Source organism: Mustelus asterias, chromosome 4 (genome assembly GCF_964213995.1).
Source record: "Mustelus asterias chromosome 4, sMusAst1.hap1.1, whole genome shotgun sequence".
Lineage (NCBI taxonomy): Eukaryota > Metazoa > Chordata > Chondrichthyes > Carcharhiniformes > Triakidae > Mustelus > Mustelus asterias.
Window position 1 is genome coordinate 104,580,355 of NC_135804.1, and position 21,316 is coordinate 104,601,670.

General features: G+C 42.1%; 1 protein-coding gene across 3 annotated transcripts in view; it reads left to right on the forward strand.

The window, feature by feature from the left end:
- shroom4 (shroom family member 4) overlaps positions 1 to 21,316 on the forward strand; it is a 125,495-nt gene that overhangs the window by 83,591 nt on the left and 20,588 nt on the right. For all 3 annotated transcript variants that reach the window (XM_078211509.1, XM_078211511.1, XM_078211510.1), the window contains 2 exons: positions 4,986 to 5,050; positions 15,873 to 17,477. In XM_078211509.1, the coding sequence (XP_078067635.1) occupies positions 4,986 to 5,050; positions 15,873 to 17,477 (1,670 nt within the window). The remainder of the gene's footprint in view (positions 1 to 4,985; positions 5,051 to 15,872; positions 17,478 to 21,316) is intronic.

Below are 21,316 nucleotides of genomic sequence, written 5' to 3' on the forward strand. Positions count from 1 at the left end.
AGTTAATGAGTAGTAAGAAGTTTTTTAATTTTTCCAATCTCTTTAATGTAGGGGGCCTTAAGACTATTTGTTAATGGTGCTGCTGCCTATCTGGGAGCAGCCAATTAAAACTGGGTAAAGGAACTTGTCTTGCTCAGCATGATTCATTTATGAAATGTGCCAGGAACACAAGGAATACAGTGACCTGTTTCCAATTAACTATAGACACAATATTGAAGACATTAATTCGGCATTGTTTATTTTTGGGAAGGTTATTAGTGAAAGTGTTTTTCTGCCTACCTTCATCTTACTGTCAGCAGGAAGCAATGTGCTACCAGCATCTCCAATGCTGGGGTCCAATAGAATTAAATGCATGGAAGACACAACACAAACAAATTCTTTGGCCCAACCCTTCAATTTTTTTTTCCTTCATCCAGTCATCAAATCTAATCTTAAGAATGTTGACACAATTTCTTCTGAAATCACTAACCCTGGAAGTGAATTCCACACCTTCATAACTTTCTATATAAAGTAGCTTCTCCTTTCTGTTCCAAATTGTTTGCATTTAAGCTTTTATCGATGTTGCCCCTCGTTCTTGACTATTCAACTGCTGGGAATGTTCTGCTTTTGTTTCCACATCCAGTATATCCTATAACCTGTTTTGTTCCAATGGATAAAATTATAATTTTTCAAGAATTCTTTATATTTCTATTTTCTCAAATTGAATAGCATCCCAGTAAATCTGTGCTCACCCATATCTAAAGCCTTCATATCCTCAATGGTGTAAGAGTGGTCTTTTGGGTCTGCTTTCTGTTGATTGATTTTTATTTTTGTTTTCATTTATTTATGAGATGTGAGAGTCACTGGCAAGGCAAGCATTTGTTGCCATCCCTAATTGCTCTTAAGGTGGTGATGAGTCACCTTCTGGAATCAATACAGTAAGTACATTTGGTATAGTTAGGAAGGAAATTTCAAACTTTTGTCCCAGCCACAGTGGCAGTAGGTGGTGTTTTGCTCAAAGGGCAGCTTGCAAGTGGTGGTGTTCCCATGGGTTTACTGCCTTTGCCCTTCTAGTTGGAGATCCCTGAAGATCTGTTGCAACAAGATCCTGGAACTGAGCTGTTTGGCCTCCGCCAACCACAACCATCTTCCTTTGTGCTTGGTATGACTCCAACCGTGAAGAGTTTTCCCTTGATTTCCATTTACTTCAATTTTACAATAACTCCTTAATGCTAGCTCAAATGCTGCCTTGATGTCAAAGGCAATCACTCGCACCTAAGCTTTTGAATCAGCTCTTCAGTCCATGCTTGGACCAAGATTGTAATGTGGTGTGAAACCAGTGACCCTGGTGGAACCCAAGCTGCGTGCTGGTGACGAGGATATTACTGTGTAAAACTGCTAGTTAACACTGTCAATGAGACCTTCCATCACTTTTCTGAGGATAGACCAATGGGGCAGTCAGATTGGATTTGTTCTGCTGTTTGTGACAGGCCATACCTAAGGAATGTTCCACATTTTTCATTGGCCCTTCATTAGAACCTATGTCCACAACAATATGGAGAACAAAACCTGCTAAAGTTCTATAAATTAATGCTCCAATAATGCGTGCAGAGTCTTGAGGTCAACATTTAAGCATTGGGGCTTCTTCCTGGATAAGTGCAGTCAGTATGGTGCTAAGTCACATGAACCGTGGAGGTACCAGTGCTGATTCCTGTTTTTACCATCCTCTGAGAGATGGGAAACAGGGTTTCCCACTTCTAGTTTCAATGTAGTAATGTCTATATAATTATGCAGCTGTTTGCATGTTGTGCGAAAGTGGGCTCGACTGATAAGTTCCCCCATTACCATAATTGAATAACCTGCTAATATTTACGGCTTATGTAATCACACCCAATGTTGCTGAAGAGAGAGATCAGTTGCTGAAGCTTTTCATCTTGCACTCATCAGGGCAAATGCAAGAATGCCAAATTTCAAAAGGTCACAATTTATACTGCAGGAAAAGAGCATATTGATTGGTTGGTGAGTTGAATCTCATTAACCAAGGTGTTGCAATGGGGAGATAAAGGCTCCCTAAGCTCCAGGTAATTCATGAAAGTTGCAAGACTAGAACATATTCCTTTTGTTTGCTGAGAGCAGTTTTCACTGTATGAATCTACATTGCTTCTAGCAAGCATAAATGAATCACATTACGAACTCAACTGATTATCTTAAATTGGTTGTTAGTGTAATTATTAGCACATTCAGGATTGTTCAGCAAGTGCTGCCACATTGCGGAAAATGGTGGCCTGAATTCTCCAGCCGGTCACACCCCGCTGCCGCTGCCAGAAAGAAGAGTGAACTGGCACTCTGGCAAATCCCAATTCACTGCAGCGGGATCGGAGAATTCTGGCTGCAGGCAAGGTCGGAGAGTCTGGCCCGACATTTAACAGCATTTTGTTTTGTGTTTCGAAAGCATGAGCTGGTTGACTATCGTCTGTACTCTGTCTATTACCTGCAAAATGCCCAGTCTACCTCAGATTACCCTGGAACGGTGAAGTATCTCAAAACTTTGAACAACAGTTTAAGCAAGATCTTTCATGCTGCTACTACAGTGGCTATGCAAGTGGCATTTTCCACGAACAGAATGCCACCATCAATCCAAGAAGACATCCTGCCTACCACTGTTAAAAACCCAGCTGATAAATGCTAGAGCATTCCAAATCCCAGGTGGGAAACTTGGAATGCTGTTCCTTACTATATTTTTTGTAATTTGGTACAAGATGATGAGTGAAGACCACTCAGGAATGTCTCAGCCTTGTAACAATTAAACAAACAAAAGTTTATCAAAACAGTAAAACACACAAGAAAAGCAACTAAAAAAAAAATTAACTACAATAATGGGAGGTGATGGCCTAGTGGTATTATCACTAGACTATAATCCAGAAACTCGGCTAATGTTCTGGGGACCCGGGTTCGAATCTCGCCACGGCAGATGTTTGAATTCAACAAAAATATCTGGAATTAAGAATCTACTGATGACTATAAAACCATTGTTGGTGGCTGGAAAAATCGATCTGGTTCGCTCATGTCCTTTAGGGAAGGAAAACTGCCGTCCTTACCTGGTCGGGCCTATATGCGATTCCAGACCCACAGCAATGTGGTTGACTCTTAACTGCCCTCGGGCAACTAGTGATGGGCAATAAATGCTGGCCAGCCAGTGATGCCCATGTCCTATGAATGAATTTGAAAAATGGCCAAATATTGTTCAATTGACTCAGTTTCAAACCCCTCTATTTTCCTAAACTCAGAACGAAACCTTCTCAAACAACTTCCCATAGGTTTTAAATCTATAAACAAAATCCAGCAATGGTTACCACACTTGGCACTTAAATCTCTTTTGAGATTGCTTCTGGTTCAGAATAGCAACAACTGGCAGTTCAAATAGGATGCCCCTGCCAGTGGCTTGTCTGGAGTGAACACCGCTTCCGGCTGGCTGTGATCTTGGACCAGCTCTGCTCAGCGCAGGTCAGCTCAGCTCAGCTCAGCTCCCTGTATAGGATGAACGTTGCCACTAATATATTGCTTTTTCTTTGATCTTTTCTTACCTGAGCTACTTGTCTTAGACGTCCCACTTAATTATATTTCTTACATGAGCTCACCCTCATTGAATGTAAGTGTGTAATTCACCCTCATCTTCTTTTAAACTTTTACTATCTTTGCTGTAACTCCTGAAATTCTATGCCCTATGTCTCTGGTAAATATCTGTTTGCAGTGTTGCTAGGCTAATTCACATATCAAAGACCTCAGTCAATCTGACTTCCTATCCAATTCTCATTTAAAAAATAATTTGTTCTCTTCCAATGATACCTTCACCAGAATACATAGCCATTATTAGATTCCTTCATTTTTATTTTATCACAACTTCTTGACACCACACAATTGAGCAACATTGTAGATGAATTTCAGTGCCAGTGCAATGCAAGGTACATGGGCTGATGAGCAGCTGGTAGAATCAACTAGCATGTCCCTTCAGCTGTTCATAATAGACTGAGTACAGACTGTACTCAACCAGCCAAGCTTCCAAATCCCAAAGCAAAGTATCTGCTGTTAGATGCAATCCCACAATTGGGCAGTAGTAGTTGAACAATCCTGAGTGCGCTAATAGCTACACTAAAAACAAATTTAAGATAACCAGTCGAGATATGATTCATTTACACTTGCTAGAGGTGTCATATATTCATAAGCAGGAATCCATTCTCTGCAAAGAGCAGGAATACGTTCAAACCTTACACCTTTTCTCCGGAATTATCTGGGAGTTTAGAGAGCCTATGGTGCTCAGTTGCTTTCTCCATGGTAATGCCTCGGTCAATCAAAGTTGACTTGCCAACTGATCAGCACTCTTTTTTTTTAATGTAGTGATCATTTGAAATTTGATATTCTTGCCTTTGTCCTGATGAGTGCAAGATGAAAAGCTTTGGCAGCATGTCTCTCTTTTCAGTAATATTCAAGCTCTGTATTACTAAATTACACTTGGTTTAAGGCAGAAGACATCTTCCAATGCTTGTGGAATTGTGCCCCCAGCTGCTTTAGCATCTTATTATTAACTTAATTTTTACCTTAGTCTTTGTGAAAAAAATGTCACTCTGCATCTGGTGCAGCACAAAGCAGTGTGAAATGAATGAAAAAGTAATGAAGAATTTCAATAAGACGAAGAGAACTGATGAACAATTGGAGTGTGTTTCTGGTATTGAGGTATTTTTCCAGAGCACATTAGCTATCAAAGGAATAAGTCTATATTTCTCGTAAAGTTGGCACTCCGAGGTCTTTATTGAAGAGCGTTTTTTTAAATTCAAATTCTACATACTGTGTCCAGTCATTGTGATATATTTTCTTTAGTTGCTAATTAAAGGAACTGTCTCACTCCAGCTCGCGAGAGTAAAGCCAAGACAATGCTGATGTGTTTCCCAACTGTGCTGTAAATAGGGTTGCGGATGTTTCTGTGAACTAACTGGCAATCTTCTTTGCAGGGATATCCGGTGGAAAAATTGGATCAGACTGAGATAATAAACAGGAAGTTTACTCCAACAGAAAGGTAGGAATTTAGTGATTAATCTCGGGAACTCCTTCATCCTTCCCTGCCCACCATTCGGTTTAAGATAACAATTATATATTTAAACCTTACATGCTGATGTTGGATTTTCAAGGAATATCCTCCAGATTAGTACAGGTTAATCTTAATAACAGATTGGATCCTTGAGCTCATGTTTCCGTGTCAACTTACAGGTACCCACTATCACAACCCCTGCTGACTTCATCTGTGACCGTTGGCAGAACTGCTGCTCCATCGGAGCTGACATCCATTCAGACCTTGGCATCTGGTCAAAGCTCAGATTCTGTGAAGTTCACACATGTTATTCAATGACAGAAAGAAAAGCAGTAACTCTCCCAGTGTCCATTGCACAAGTCAAAAAGGCCCTTCTTGAAACTCATTGTGAAGAGTTACCATTCTGCTTCCTTTTCTGCTCCTCTGGGTTGAAAACGTCCTGCACTTTGCATCTGGCCAAAATCAGTAGCTGTTTCTATGGGGAGTTTTGGGTGTATCCATCACATTGTTTTAACATGTATGTGCCCTGCCCAAGCCACACTCTGTTCATTATCATGGGCTAGTTTCATGGGTGTGATTTTAGTAAACAGACTGAACCCTTCTTTTCTGTGATGCCATAATATCGGTCCTTTTTGAACTCCACATACTATGAACAACAGTCTAGTCCTAATCCCAATTTATTCCTAATGCCATGTTGATTCATCTAGAACGTACATACCTTTCCCCAGCTTCTCACTCTTTCTTGAACTTTGTATAACATTTCTCCATTTAGAACCATAGAACATTACAGCACAGAAACAGGCCTTTTGGCTCTTCTTGCCTGTGCCGAACCATTTTTGTGCCTAGTCCCACTGACCTGCACCTGGACCATAATCCCTCCACACCCCTCTCATCCATGTACCTGTCCAAGTTTTTCTTAAATGTTAAAAGTGAGCGCGCGTTCACCACCTCATTCCAAACTCCCACCACTCTGTGTGAAGAAGCCCCCCCTAATATTTTCTTTAAACTTTTCCCCCCTCACCTTTAACCCATGTCCTCTAGTTATTTTCTCCCCGAGCCTCAGTGGAAAAAGCCTGCTTGCATTCACTCTATTTATACCCATCATAATTTTATACACCTCTATCAAATCTCCCCTCATTCTTCTACGCTCCAGGGAATAAAGTCCTAACCTATTCAACCTTTCTCTGTAACTCAGTTTCTCAAGTCCCGGCAACATCCTTGTAAACCTTCTCTGCACTCTTTCAACCGTATTAATATCCTTCCTGTAATTAGGTGACCAAAACTGCACACAATACTCTAAATTCGCCCTCACCTATGTCTTATGCAACCTCACCATAACATTCCAACTCCTATACTCAATACTTTGATTTATAAAGGCCAATGTATCAAAAGCACTCTTTACGACCCTATCTACCTGTGATGCCACTTTTAGGGAATTATGTATCTGTATTCCCAGATCCCTTTGTTCTACTGCACTCTTCAGTGTCCTACCATTTACCTTGTATGTTCTACCTTGGTTTGTCCTTCCAAAATGCAATACCTCACACTTGGCTGCATTAAACTCCATCTGCCATTTTTCAGCCCATTTTTCTCGCTGGTCCAAATCCCTCTGCAAGCTTTGAAAACCTTCCTCACTGTCCACCACACCTCCAGTCTTTGTATCATCAGCAAACTTGCTGATCCAATTTACCACATTATCATCCAGATCATTGATATAGATGACAAACAACAATGGACCCTGAACTGATCCCTGTGGCACACCACTAGTCACAGGCCTCCACTCAGCGAAGCAATCCTCCACTACCACTCTCTGGCTTCTTCCATTGAGCCAATGTCTAATCCAATTTACTACCTCTCCATGTATACCTAGCGACTGAACCTTCCTGACTAACCTCCCATGCGGGACCTTGTCAAAGGCCTTACTGAAGTCCATGTAGACAACATCCACTGCCTTCCCTTCATCCACTTTCCTGGTAACCTCCTCGAAAAACACTAATAGATTGGTTAAGCATGACCTACCATGCACAAAGCCATGTTGACTCTCCCTAATAAGTCCCTGTCTATCCAAATATTTGTAGATCCTATCTCTTAATACTCCTTCCAATAATTTACCTACTACTGACGTCAAACTTACCGGCCTATAATTTCCCGCATTACTTTTTGAGCCTTTTTTAAACAATGGAACAACATGAGCTACCCTCCAATCATTCGGCACCTCACCCGTGGATACCGACATTTTAAATATATCTGCCAGGGCCCCTGCAATTTCAACACTAGTCTCCTTCAAGGTCCGAGGGAATACCCTGTCCGGTCCTGGGGATTTATCTACTCTGATTTGCCTCAAGACAGCAAGCACCTCCTCCCCTTTAATCTGTATCGGTTCCATGACCTCCCTACTTGTTTACCTTATTTCCATAGACTCCATGCCAGTTTCCTTAGTAAATACGGATGCAAAAAACCCATTTAATATCTCCCCCATTTCTTTTGGTTCCATACATAGCCGACCACTCTGACCTTCAAGAGGACCAATTTTATCCCTTACTATCCTTTTGCTCTTAATATACCTGTAGAAGCTCTTAGGATTATCCTTCACCTTGTCTGCCAAAGCAACCTCAGGTCTTTTAGCCCTCCTGATTTCTTTCTTAAGTAGTTTCTTGCACTTTTTATACTCTTAAGACCATAAGACATAGGAGCGGAAGTAAGGCCATTCGGCCCATCGAGTCCACTCCACCATTCAATCATGGTTGATTTCAACTCCATTTACCCGCTCTCTCCCCATAGCCCTTAATTCCTCGAGAAATCAAGAATTTATCAATTTCTGTCTTGAAGACGCTCAACGTCTCGGCCTCCACAGCCCTCTGTGGCAATGAATTCCACAGACCCACCACTCTCTGGCTGAAGAAATTTCTCCTCATCTCTGTTCTAAAGTGACTCCCTTTTATTCTAAGGCTGTGCCCCCGCGTCCTAGTCTCCCCTGTTAATGGAAACAACTTCCCTACGTCCATCCTATCTAAGCCGTTCATTATCTTGTAAGTTTCTATCAGATTTCCCCTCAACCTCCTAAACTCCAATGAATATAATCCCACGATCCTCAGACGTTCATCGTATGTCAGGCCTACCATTCCTGGGATCATCCGTGTGAATCTCCGCTGGACCCGCTCCAGTGCCAGTATGTCCTTCCTGAGGTGTGGGGCCCAAAATTGCTCACAGTACTCCAAATGGGGCCTAACCAGTGCTTTATAAAGCCTCAGAAGTACATCCCTGCTTTTGTATTCCAAGCCTCTTGAGATAAATGACAACATTACATTTGCTTTCTTAATTACGGACTCAACCTGCAAGTTTACCTTTAGAGAATCCTGGACTAGGACTCCCAAGTCCCTTTGCACTTTAGCATTATGAATTTTGTCACCGTTTAGAAAATAGTCCATGCCTCTATTCTTTTTTCCAAAGTGTACGACCTCGCACTTGCTCACGTTGAATTTCATCAGCCACTTCTTGGACCACTCTCCTAAACTGTCTAAATCTTTCTGCAGCCTCCCCACCTCCTCAATACTACCTGCCCCTCCACCTATCTTTGTATCATCGGCAAACTTGGCCAGAATGCTCCCAGTCCCGTCATCTAGATCGTTAATATATAAAGAGAACAGCTGTGGCCCCAACACTGAACCCTGCGGGACACCACTTGTCACCGGTTGCCATTCTGAGAAAGAACCTTTTATCCCAACTCTCTGCCTTCTGTCTGACAGCCAGTCGTCAATCCATGTTAGTACCTTGCCTCGAATACCATGGGCCCTTATTTTACTCAGCAGTCTCCCGTGAGGCACCTTGTCAAAGGCCTTTTGGAAGTCAAGATAGATAACATCCATTGGCTCTCCTTGGTCTAACCTATTTGTTATCTCTTCAAAGAACTCTAACAGGTTTGTCAGGCACGACCTCCCCTTACTAAATCCATGCTGACTTGTCTTAATCCGACCCTGCACTTCCAAGAATTTAGAAATCTCATCCTTAACGATGGATTCTAGAATTTTGCCAACAACTGAGGTTAGGCTAATTGGCCTATAATTTTCCATCTTTTTTCTTGTTCCCTTCTTGAACAGTGGGGTTACAACAGCGATTTTCCAATCCTCTGGGACTTTCCCTGACTCCAGTGACTTTTGAAAGATCATAACTAACGCCTCCACTATTTCTTCAGCTATCTCCTTTAGAACTCTAGGATGTAGCCCATCTGGGCCCGGAGATTTATCAATTTTCAGACCTTTTAGTTTCTCTAGCACTTTCTCCTTTGTGATGGCAACCATATTCAACTCTGCCCCCTGACTTTCCTGAATTGTTGGGATATTACTCATGTCTTCTACTGTGAAGACTGACGCAAAGTACTTATTAAGTTCCTCAGCTATTTCCTTGTCTCCCATCACTAGATTACCAGCGTCATTTTGGAGCGGCCCAATGTCTACTTTTGCCAAAGAAACTTTTACTATCATTCCTAATGTTACTGGCTAGCCTACCTTCATATTTGATCCTCTCCTTCTTTATTTCTCTCTTTGTTATCCTCTGTTTGTTTTTATAGCCTTCCCAATCTTCTGACTTCCCACTACTCTTTGCCACATTATAGGCTCTCTCTTTTGCCTTGATGCATTCCCTGACTTCCTTTGTCAGCCATGGCTGCCTAATCCCCCCTCTGATAACCTTTCTTTTGTTTGGGATAAACCTCTGCACTGTGTCCTCAATTACTCCCAGAAACTCCTGCCATTGCTGTTCTACTGTCTTTCCCACTAGGCTCTGCTTCCAGTCGATTTTTGTCAGTTCCTCCCTCATGCGCCTGTAATTACCTTTATTTAACTGTAGAACCTTCACATCTGATTCTGCCTTCCTTCTTTCAAATTGCAGACTGAATTCTACCATATTATGATCACTGCTTCCTAAGTGTTCCCTTACTTTAAGATCTTTTATCACGTCTGGCTCATTACATAACACTAAGTCCAGAATAGCCTGTTCCCTCGTGGGCTCCATCACAAGCTGTTCCAAAAAGCCATTCTGTAAACATTCAATGAATTCCCTTTCTTTAGGTCCACTGGCAACATTATTTACCCAGTCCACCTGCATATTGAAATCCCCCAGGATCACTGTGACCTTGCCTTTCTGACATGCCCTTTCTATTTCGTGGTGCATTTTGTGCCCCTGGTCCTGACCACTGTCAGGAGGCCCGTACATAACTCCCATTATGGTTTTTTTGCCTTTGTGGTTCCTCAACTCTACCCACACAGACTCCACATCGTCTGACCCTATGTCGTTTAGTGCTATTGATTTAATTTCATTTCTAATTAACAAGGCAACCCCGCCCCCTCTACCCACCTCTCTGTCTTTTCGATAGGTTGTGAATCCCTGGATGTTTAACTGCCAGTCCTGAACCCCCTGCAACCACGTCTCTGTGATGCCTACCACATCATACCTGCCAGTCACAATCTGGGCCACAAGCTCATCTACCTTGTTCCGGACACTGCGGGCATTTAAATATAGCACCTTTAATTCCCTGTTGACCGTCCCTTTTTGTTTTCGTAGTGTGGTGGACCTTGGTTTACTGAGCCTTTCCAGACACTGTGTCATATTTTGTGAGATGGGGACTATCGTAACCTCTCCTGAGTGCTGTCTTTTCGTGATTTTTTTGTAATCCTAAGCAGCTGCGCTTCCCACTGATTCCTTCACCTCTTGGTTCCCTGACTTTCCCTTCCCCCCCAATCTCTAGTTTAAAGTCCTATTGACCACCCCATTTACTCTCTTCTCCAGAACACTGATCCCAGCTCGGTCCAGGTGGAGACCATCCCAACGGTATAGGTCCCCCCTGCCCCAAAACTGATGCCAGTGTCCCATGAAAAAGAACCCCTCTTTCCCACACCACTCTTTCAGCCACGTGTTAACTTCCCTTATTCTTCAAGCATCTTATTTGCTCCCTGTTGCCTATACATGTCATACATCTCTCTCTTCTTTTTTATCAGAGTTCCAATATCCCTCGAGAACCAAGGTTCCTTATTCTTATTCACTTTGCCTTTAATCCTGACAGGAACATACAAACTCTGCACTCTCAAAATTTCTCCTTTGAAGGCCTCCCACTTACCATTCACATCCTTGCCAGAGCCTGTCCCAATCCACGCTTTTTAGATCCTTTCTCATTTATTCAAATTTGGCCTTTTTCCAGTTTAGAACCTCAACCCGAGGACCAGATCTATCTTTATCCATGATCAAGTTGAAACTAATGGCGTTATGATCACTGGAACCAAAGTGTTCCCCTACACACACTTCCGTCACGTGTCCTAACTCGTTTCCTAATAGGAGATCTAATATTGCATCCTGTCTAGTTGGTACCTCTATATATTGATTTAGAAAATTTTCCTGAACACATTTTACCAACTCCAACCCGTCTAGACCTTTAACAGTATGGGAGTCCCAATCTACATGTGGAAAATTAAAATCCCCTACTATCACAACTTTGTTTCCTGCAGTTGTCTGCCATCTCTCTGCAGATTTGCTCCTCCAATTCTCGCTGACTATTGGGTGGTCTATAATACAACCCCATTAATGTGGTCATACCTTTCCTGTTTCTCAGCTCCACCCATATGGCCTCGGTAGACAAGCCCTCTAATCTGTCCTGCCTGACCACTGCTGTAACATTTTCCCTGACTAGCAATGCCACCACCCCACCCTTCATCCCTCTGCCTCTATCACATCTGAAACATTGGAACCCTGGAACATTGAGCTGCCAGTCCTGCCCCTCCTGTAGCCAAGTTTCACTAATGGCTATAATGTCATATTTCCATGTGTCGATCCACACCCTCAGCTCGTCTGCCTTCCCCACAATACTCCTGGCATTGAAATAGACACACCTCAGGAGATTATTACCACCACACACAAACCCTTCTATTTGTGATTTTGCATGAACTATTAACATCATTTATTTTCACCCCCGCTCCACTATCTGCTCTGGCACTCTGGTTCCCATCCCCCTGCACATCTAGTTTAAACCCTCCCCAATAACACGAGCAAACCTCCCTGCAAGTATATTGGAATAACTAATTTACCTTAATTATTAACAAAAAAACTAGTCTACATTGACTGATTTTGTAGCTCCTTCACCCACTAAACTTTGAAGTATTTCTCGGTTAATGCTTCCAAGTTTGCGTCAACAGCTTCAAAAGTTTAACAATAGTTTTGCATTTATTTTTCCTTTATATTCACAAGATGTGGGCATCACTGGCATGGCCTTACCCATTCCTTCTTGTCCTTCAGAAGGCGGTGGTCAATCTGCCTTCCTTACCCGCTCTGGCCTGTGTATTACCCAGACCCTTGGAAATGTGGCGACCGCCTTTTGAAATTGAAATGCTGAGCAAGCCACTTATTTGTCAAGAAGTTGGCTCACACGATCATCTCACAGTCAATTATGGATGGGCAACAAATGCTGGCCTTGACAGCGATCCTGTGAATTTAACTCCGATTTCACTCCGGTCAGTCATACACTAACTCACTGATGGTCCATGTGTAACTAGCAATAATGGGTATAATAAATGAGAGCGAATAACAACATTAAATCTTCAGGAGAGGTTTTTTTTTGAACGAGCTTACTCCAGGGAGGTTTGAGGCATGCCTTCAGCTCCTCAATGTAGGCTTACCTTTCTGTTTCAGTATAAAGGCAACTATAGATGTTAGCATCCATAACTAGAAGTAATGCTATAAACCACTGATATTCATAGTGAAACTTTTGCTTGATTTATTTTGCAATGCACAAGGGTTCCAGTTGCTACTCCTTTTAAAAGGCCTGATCAGTTTCTCCACCTCCTTGCACTCTGGTTTGGACTCAGGTTCTGTGTGAAGGTGACAACTCTGAACTGGGAAGCTCAGTCAGGATTCATTGGTACTTGCATTTCACACCTCAAAACCTGGGTAGCACAGACCAACCCAAACCAATCCAAGAGATGACATGTAGGAGAGCAGACTTAGTGTTTGGGGCATACTGCTTTTAACTCAGCTGCTACTATGTCCTGTAACCCCGTTCATTTGCCTGGCCTCACTTTTATTTCTCCTTTTCAAATGTATATCTGATTCCCTTTAAAATTAAAGTTCTAATCTGTCCCTCAATAACCATGGGTGGTGAAATATTCCACAGTGTAATAGCCTTCATGTTAGTAGTGGGCACATTTACGTGGGAGATTTAAGTAGCTGATCTCCCAAGGCTGCTGGACGCACAGCTTGGAAGAGATACCCTAGTTGCAAGAAGATCCTGGGAAGATTAGGAATCCCACCACAAACTGCACTGGCAGAAGTTTACTTCGGTGGTTGGTAAATTGATGGAAAAGGTCCTTGGGGATGGGATTTACGACCATTTAGAAAGATGCGGATTAATCCGGGATAGTCAGCACGGATTCGTGAAGAGCAAGTCATGCCTCACAAATTTGATTGAATTTTTTGAGGAGGTAACTAAGTGTGTTGATGAAGGTAGGGCAGTTGATGTCATATACATGGATTTTAGTAAGGCGTTTGATAAGGTCCCCCATGGTCGCCTTATGATGAAAGTGAGGAGGTGTGGGAGAGAGGGAAAGTTGGCCGATTGGATAGGTAACTGGCTGTCTGATCGAAGACAGAGGGTGGTGGTGGATGGAAAATTTTCGGATTGGAGGCAGGTTGCTAGCGGAGTGCCACAGGGATCAGTGCTTGGTCCTCTGCTCTTTGTGATTTTTATTAATGACTTAGAGGAGGGGGCTGAAGGGTGGATCAGTAAATTTGCTGATGACACCAAGATTGGTGGAGTAGTGGACGAGGTGGAGGGCTGTTGTAGGCTGCAAAGAGACATAGATAGGATGCAAAGCTAGGCTGAAAAATGGCAAATGGAGTTTAACCCTGATAAATGTGAGGTGATTCATTTTGGTAGGACTAATTTAAATGTGGATTACAGGGTCAAAGGTAGGGTTCTGAAGATTGTGGAGGAACAGAGAGATCTTGGGGTCCATATCCACAGATTTCTAAAGGTTGCCACTCAAGTGGATAGAGCTGTGAAGAAGGCCTATAGTGTGTTAGCTTTTATTAACAGGGGGTTGGAGTTTAAGAGCCGTGGGGTTATGCTGCAACTGTACAGGACCTTGGTGAGACCACATTGTGTGCAGTTCTGGTCACCTCACTATAGGAAGGATGTGGAAGCGCTGGAAAGAATGCAGAGGAGATTTACCAGGATGCTGCCTGGTTTGGAGGGTAGGTCTTATGAGGAAAGGTTGAGGGAGCTAGGGTTGTTCTCTCTGGAGCGGAGGAGGCTGAGGGGAGACTTAATAGAGGTTTATAAAATGATGACGGGGATAAATAGAGTGAACGTTCAAAGACTATTTCCTCGGGTGGATGGAGCTATTACAAGGGGGCATAACTATAGGGTTCGTGGTGGGAGATACAGGAAGGATATCAGAGGTAGGTTCTTTACGCAGAGAGTGGTTGGGGTGTGGAATGGACTGCCTGCAGTGATAGTGGAGTCAGACACTTTAGGAACATTTAAGCGGTTATTGGATAGGCACATGGAGCACACCAGGATGATAGGGAGTGGGATAGCTTGATCTTGGTTTCAGATAAAGCTCGGCACAACATCGTGGGTCGAAGGGCCTGTTCTGTGCTGTACTGTTCTATGTTCTATGTTCCAGATTTTGACATCTTCACTATCCTCACCATCTCTCTTGATTCCTGCTTAATGATTTTGAGGAAAAAGCACCCTACTCTGTGATGCTGCTCCTGACTTGAGGCATTTCACCCTTTCCACTTCCAGGGTGAAGGCGCAAACATTATTTCAATGTGCAAACATTCATTATCTTGAAGAACACAAGTTAAATTCATTTGATAAGATTTTTTCAAATCGACCAGTTCCTGACAAGCCTTCAAATTTTTAAAAATGTATTTCTAAAGTGACATAATTAAAATGTCTCATCACCTCTCACAGTGGATTACTTTTGAGCCACAATTTGCGCCTTTTCTCACTTTAATTTTTCTATTCATCAAAGGAACTCCAGCCACCTTTGTCAATTTTGTACTTCTTTAAAATTTCATTGAATTTGAATGACCAGCTTGGGCTTGGACTCAAGTCCTCAATAGATTTTAAACCCACAATCTTGTGACTGAGGGCCAAGCACCTTACTTATTTAATTCGCTTCTCAGGTGACTATCCTTCTAACCATAGACCCTCCACCAATCTTTCCCCTTTTGATCATGCCCTGGTGTCCAATAATTCTGTAAGGTTGTCTCGGATGGCACAAAGGCAAAATCTACTGCTCTAACTATCTCATGTAGACTTGGATAGTATTTGGTGAAAACATTAAAGCAATGGGTTGCTGGAGAGCACAGATTAGCACAACTCTAGATGCACGCCGTGGACAAATTCATTTCCTCACTGTGCTGCAGAGCAAACCTCGCCACAACCCCTTTAACAACCATGTGGATAAAACCTCTTCTGGAGCTGAGGAACTGGCAAGTAATCTGGGGCTTTCCTCGCCCCATTACCTAATTCATCATCTCGGAGCCAACTAAAAAATCTACTTCTAAAACCAGACAAAGAAAGCAGCTTCAACAATAGAATCATTAGTGAAAGTAGATAGGATTTAATCATCCTCCTCTGCACAACACGTACATGACCAAACTTTGGGGACTAACATGGTAGAGCCATACCAACAGATTACTGTGCAATCATGCAAGTTCAATTCAATCAAAGCATACAATAGCTTCACAAAATATGTATTTGTATGAAACTCTTGTGAAATTAATTAAATTAAAATTAACATTTGTCATCTTTCAGAGAGATGAAGACATTGGATATTGGTAACGTGCAAGAATCAGTTTCCGAAATGAATTCAAAAGGAAGCCTTAAGGATGAGGGGGACAAGCTGACAAGGAAACCAAGACAGGAAATATCTGCTTGGGAGAGACCCAGTATGGCTGCTGCACCATCAGGGAATTTCTCTGAATACACCCTGCAGTACCCACAGAGGGAAAGACCTTGCACATGTCCCACATGCCATTTCAATCATGGATCAATGGGTATAAATAACAAGTTTGAAGAAGGGAAGATTGTTCCACATGATTCAGAGATGAATAGGCCTGAAGACTTATCTACCAATAAGAAGAAGAAAGGGCCCCCACCTCAAAGACCACCACCACCAGACTGGGAAAAGTATTGGGCACAGAAACTGACTCAACATGAATTGCCAGATGTGGAAAAATACCAGTCCCGGAAACTATCCCAACATGAATTGCCAGATTTGGAAAAATACCAGTCCCGGAAACTATCCCAACATGAATTGCCAGATTTGGAAAAATACCAGTCCCGGAAACTATCCCAACATGAATTGCCAGATGTGGAAAAATACCAGTCCCGGAAACTATCCCCACATGAATTGCCAGATTTGGAAAAATACCAGTCCCGGAAACTATCCCAACATGAATTGCCAGATTTGGAAAAATACCAGTCCCGGAAACTATCCCAACATGAATTGCCAGATGTGGAAAAATACCAGTCCCGGAAACTATCCCAACATGAATTGCCAGATTTGGAAAAATACCAGTCCCGGAAACTATCCCAACATGAATTGCCAGATTTGGAAAAATACCAGTCCCGGAAACTATCCCAACAGGAATTGCCAGATGTGGAAAAATACCAGTCCTGGAAACTATCCCAACATGAATTGCCAGATTTGGAAAAATACCAGTCCTGGAAATTATCCCAACATGAACTAGCAGATTTGGAAAAATATCAGATGTGGAATATGTCCCAACAAGAACTGGCTGATTTGGAAAAATACCACATGCGGAAACTGTCTCAACATAAACTAGCAGATCTGGAGAAGTACCAGACCCAGAAGCTGTCTCTACACGAAATGCAGGATTTACACAAATACCAACTTCGGAAACTGTCTCTACACGAATTACCAGATCTGGAAAAATACCAGACCCGGAAATTGTCATTACACGAATTCCCAGATTTGGAAAAGTACCAATCCTGGAATTGGCCTCGAGATGAATTGCCAGATTTGGATGAACATTGGTCACGGAAAGGTACTCCGTATGAATTGGATCCTGTATTGATTTCTCAGCCCACGTCAATGAATTGGAAAAGGTCAGAACAGATTTCTGATAGAGAGACGTTGGTTTATTCCGATCTGTCTCAAAGCACTGGATCTGCAATGAACACTGCAACACGATATTCTCATCCATCACACTTGTGTGCAGACTACATAATGGGCCTTGAATACAGGTATCCAGAATCCAATTTCATTGATCCAAGAAGCTTAATGTCCTCCTCTGTAGTTCCTGTTCCAGGAGAACATATGATCTCTTCATTGTATAAGTCACAGAGACCAAAGATGAAATTGGTAACATCCCTGGGGAGTGATGTCAATTCAAGGTAATCATATAAAAATTAATGTTTAACATTACTGAGGGTCTGTTTGAAACTGCAGGGAAAGCTCTCCACCACCCCTAACCAACCAACCAAATTAGAATATGATATATTTGAACACTCAAACATTTACTGGTATAAAGCTGAACCAAGTACTTTATAAGCACAGTATTTACCATCAAGCCTCTGCTAATCCTACTCCTAAATGTATCTTTTTGAGCCTCGAGTAATTTATGCTCTAATGCACACAGTAACAAGTGAAGAGAGCACTCAGTAGAATACATATCTCTGTTACGGTGTTAACTCAGTATTATTACAATTATGCAGCTCTTCCTTGAGGCATTTTCCTGCCTGGTTGAGTGTCTGTAACTGCAAAGCAGGGACAATGCACCTTTTTAATTAAGAGCTTCCATGTCACTGAGAAGGCTTGAGGCCAATCCATATCCAACAACCTGCTCTGAAAATTCTGCTCGCGTTTTGACAGCTATGAGACAAACCACAACATTCTTAAAACAAAAATCAGTAACATTCCAAATTTTTTTAAAAATTAAAAATTCAATTTGCCCCAACTCCCAGTGTTAGCAAATCCTTCAAATAAATTCCAGGATGCAGATCAGGATCTTCAAAAATTAATCAGTTCTTCCCTGAGCCACACCCTACCTGTGTAAAACGTTTCTATGAACTCTATCCATTAGGCTTTGAGATGCATTGTTTACAAGCAGGTTGACTAACTGGAAAAATATTTACTTCCTAGATAATTACCCCCTTTCCTAAGACAAACTTTACCATCCACTGACCATTTCTGTTGAATGGCATGGCTAAAATTGGGAACTTGCTGCAAGTGGGCCATGACAGATTTCTAATTCTTATTACTATTATGTTGCCCTCCACAAGAAAAAATATTTTTCCCTTGCTTTAAGAACCCGGAAGCTTATTATTTTATAGCTCCATTCATTTCTTTAGCAACTCTTTTGCATGAGTCTACATACTGAAAACTGAGTATATATTTATGTTAATAGACCCAAGGTACTTTCCTTTCAGCGCCGTAATAGATATCCAAACTTTGACATTTATTTCCAGTGAAATTCAGACAGTGTCACCTTTCCCAATTCTGGTTTTCTCAATTGGTTTTGATCTCAGTTATTTTTTTTGATACAGCTATACTGCCAGGATTGAACTCAGTGCCCCAAGCTAGAAAGAGAAAAATCAATCAGATACCCATTCTAGGCTTTGATACCTGCTGGAATGTGTTCCTATTTAGATGTTTAGTTAAAAAAACAGTACCATGTCGGGCTGTGATTCCACATTTGGATAAACTCTCCATATGCATTGGTAATGATAATCCTGCCTTAATCATGCCACTTGCCTGAGGTGTGGTGATCCCCAGATTAGATGACCACCAGTCACAGCCTGTGGTCATCCGGGACTATGGTGATTTTAATTCATAGAATCATAGAATCACTACAGTGCAGAAGAAGGCCATTCGGCCCATCGAGTTTGTGCCGGCCACAATCCCACCCAGGCCCTATCCCCATAATCCCATGTATTTACCCTAGCTAGTCCCCCTGACTCTAAAGGGCAATTTAGCATGGCCAATCCACCTAATCTGCACATCTTTGGACTGTGGGAGGAAACCGGAGCACCCAGAGGAAACCCATGCAGACACGGAGAGAACGTGCAAACACCATGCAGACAGTGGCTCTTGTTGGTTAAATAGGTATGATTAATTATTTAACCATACCAATTTAACCAACAAGAGCCAGCTTCAGGTGGGACAAAAATGGTCAAAGAAAGAGGCACAGATGTTTTACTTTAAAATGTTTCCTAGTTGAGTAGAGAATGCAGTTTATCAAGACATGCTGCTTGTTGCAAATTTGCTTGGACCTAATAATCGATGCAATGTCGGAAGGATTCAGTATTCAAAAGACAGCAGCTTTTAATGTGTAATTTCATAACCTCTGACCTCCATTTGTAAGGAGGAAAAGTCCCATTGTGTGTGTTTGCAATGTGCAGTTCTATTCTCAGTCACTGCTTGTAAACTTTTAGCATTGTTTCAAAGAACACTGGCAATGTGAGGCACATTTAGGGGCTATTCTATACTGATTTAAGGTATTTTGTAACATGTTCGGAGCCTCCTTATTAATATACTCAGTCTTTCCCTTTTCTAGATGTTTCCTCTCTTGAAGGCACTGTCTGCAGTTGGGGCTGTGGTTTCACAGCTGGCAGCTGCTCTGTGGCACCTCACACAAATGGTCATTATTCATCTGTGAGCCTTATGCAGAGTGCTACATGGCAGGCTAGTCAAGCATGGGTGGTGTGATTTCTGTCCACACATACACTTTCTAGCAGGAGTCAGTAATTAGGAGAGAACTCGGTCTGATTATTTGCCCCTTGTTTTTTTCCTGCTCCCATGGATTCTGTGGCCAACTGTCACATTCCAATGGCTTCCCTGGCAGAGATTAGCTAACACGGACTTTTATGAACCATTTGGCTCAATGCCCCACCAGATGTGTGGCTGAGTTCATTCCAAGCTATCAAGGGACCTGAGTTATATTGTTTCTAAATGATGCTGTGAAATAGGGCAACATTTTAGATAGCTGGTTTGTTGCCTTGTAAAATGGCTGCCCAACATGTGAAATCTAGAGTTAAAGTGGGCACTAGCCCGTTTGATGTGATGATAGCACATGGTTTAAAAAGTATTGTTCTTGAATGTGGAGATTTCAGACAGATGGAGTGCCTTGTCTAAGCTTCCATTTAATTACTCACTTTGTGATTGTATCATGCACTCTCCTCTGGCTAATGAACAAAGAAGGAGCATTTAGACACATTTCCACGACCAACGCAGTGAACAGACTTCTATCTGTTTGATACAGTGACAAATTCAAGTTGTTAATGAGTCAAACTTTATGCAGCATTGAAAGGTTTCAATAATTTCGCTGCCAATGATCAGCCGCACAATGGAAAAGATCACAAAGTAGAAACATGGCCCACAGACTCTGAATTCTCAGCTGAATTGACCCATTTAGTTCTTTGCTGTTTTGTCCATATTGCTGCTCGCTTCTTTTCTTGTGTCAGCACATGATCATATGCTGCACGTGCTGTATCACACATTAGTCATGTTTGATACTGGCAGTTACTCCAGTAAGTGAGACTGTGTCTGCGTTTCACTTTGTGGGAAGCGGAACTAGGGTTACTACCCATAGCAGGGAAAATTTGACGGGGGGTTATCCTGGGAGACCCATGGGCAAATTTGAACACAGCTGTAGAGTGGCATTGGCAGAATCTAAGAAGAGATCTGCAGCCTCTGTCTGGAGAAAGCAAGCGGCATGGAAGAAACAGAATAAATTTCTGAAATAAGCAAATTGAATGAATCATTGCTGTGGCAACACTTTTCCTTTGCAATGTGATAAGAAGCACACAACTACATTACCAATGAGCTTGGTTTGCATTTTAGGCACTACACTTAACTGAGAAATTGATTGCAATACAGGTTAAAATCAGATAGGTTTCTTTCCCTTGATTGTTATCTACTGACTCCTGCTAATGGGACGGGTGTGTATATGTGCGCTGGTATAGGGTGAGGACAGAATTGGATTCCGTTCTGATAGCCTCTACTATCAAACCACCTGGTTTCACACAGACAGAATGAACACTTGAGTAGATTTAAGTAAGTGTTGCCAATTACATGGAACTGCTTCCCAGGGGTCAAAATCTTTGGTTTGTGTTGGGAGCAGGAAAGAATTTAAAGGTAAGACAAAAAGTTAGATTTGTGGTTCGTGGTAAAGAAATGGTTTTGCTATCAGCCAGACAGGAGTCAAAGATTCACAGAAGCTCTTTGAGAACCT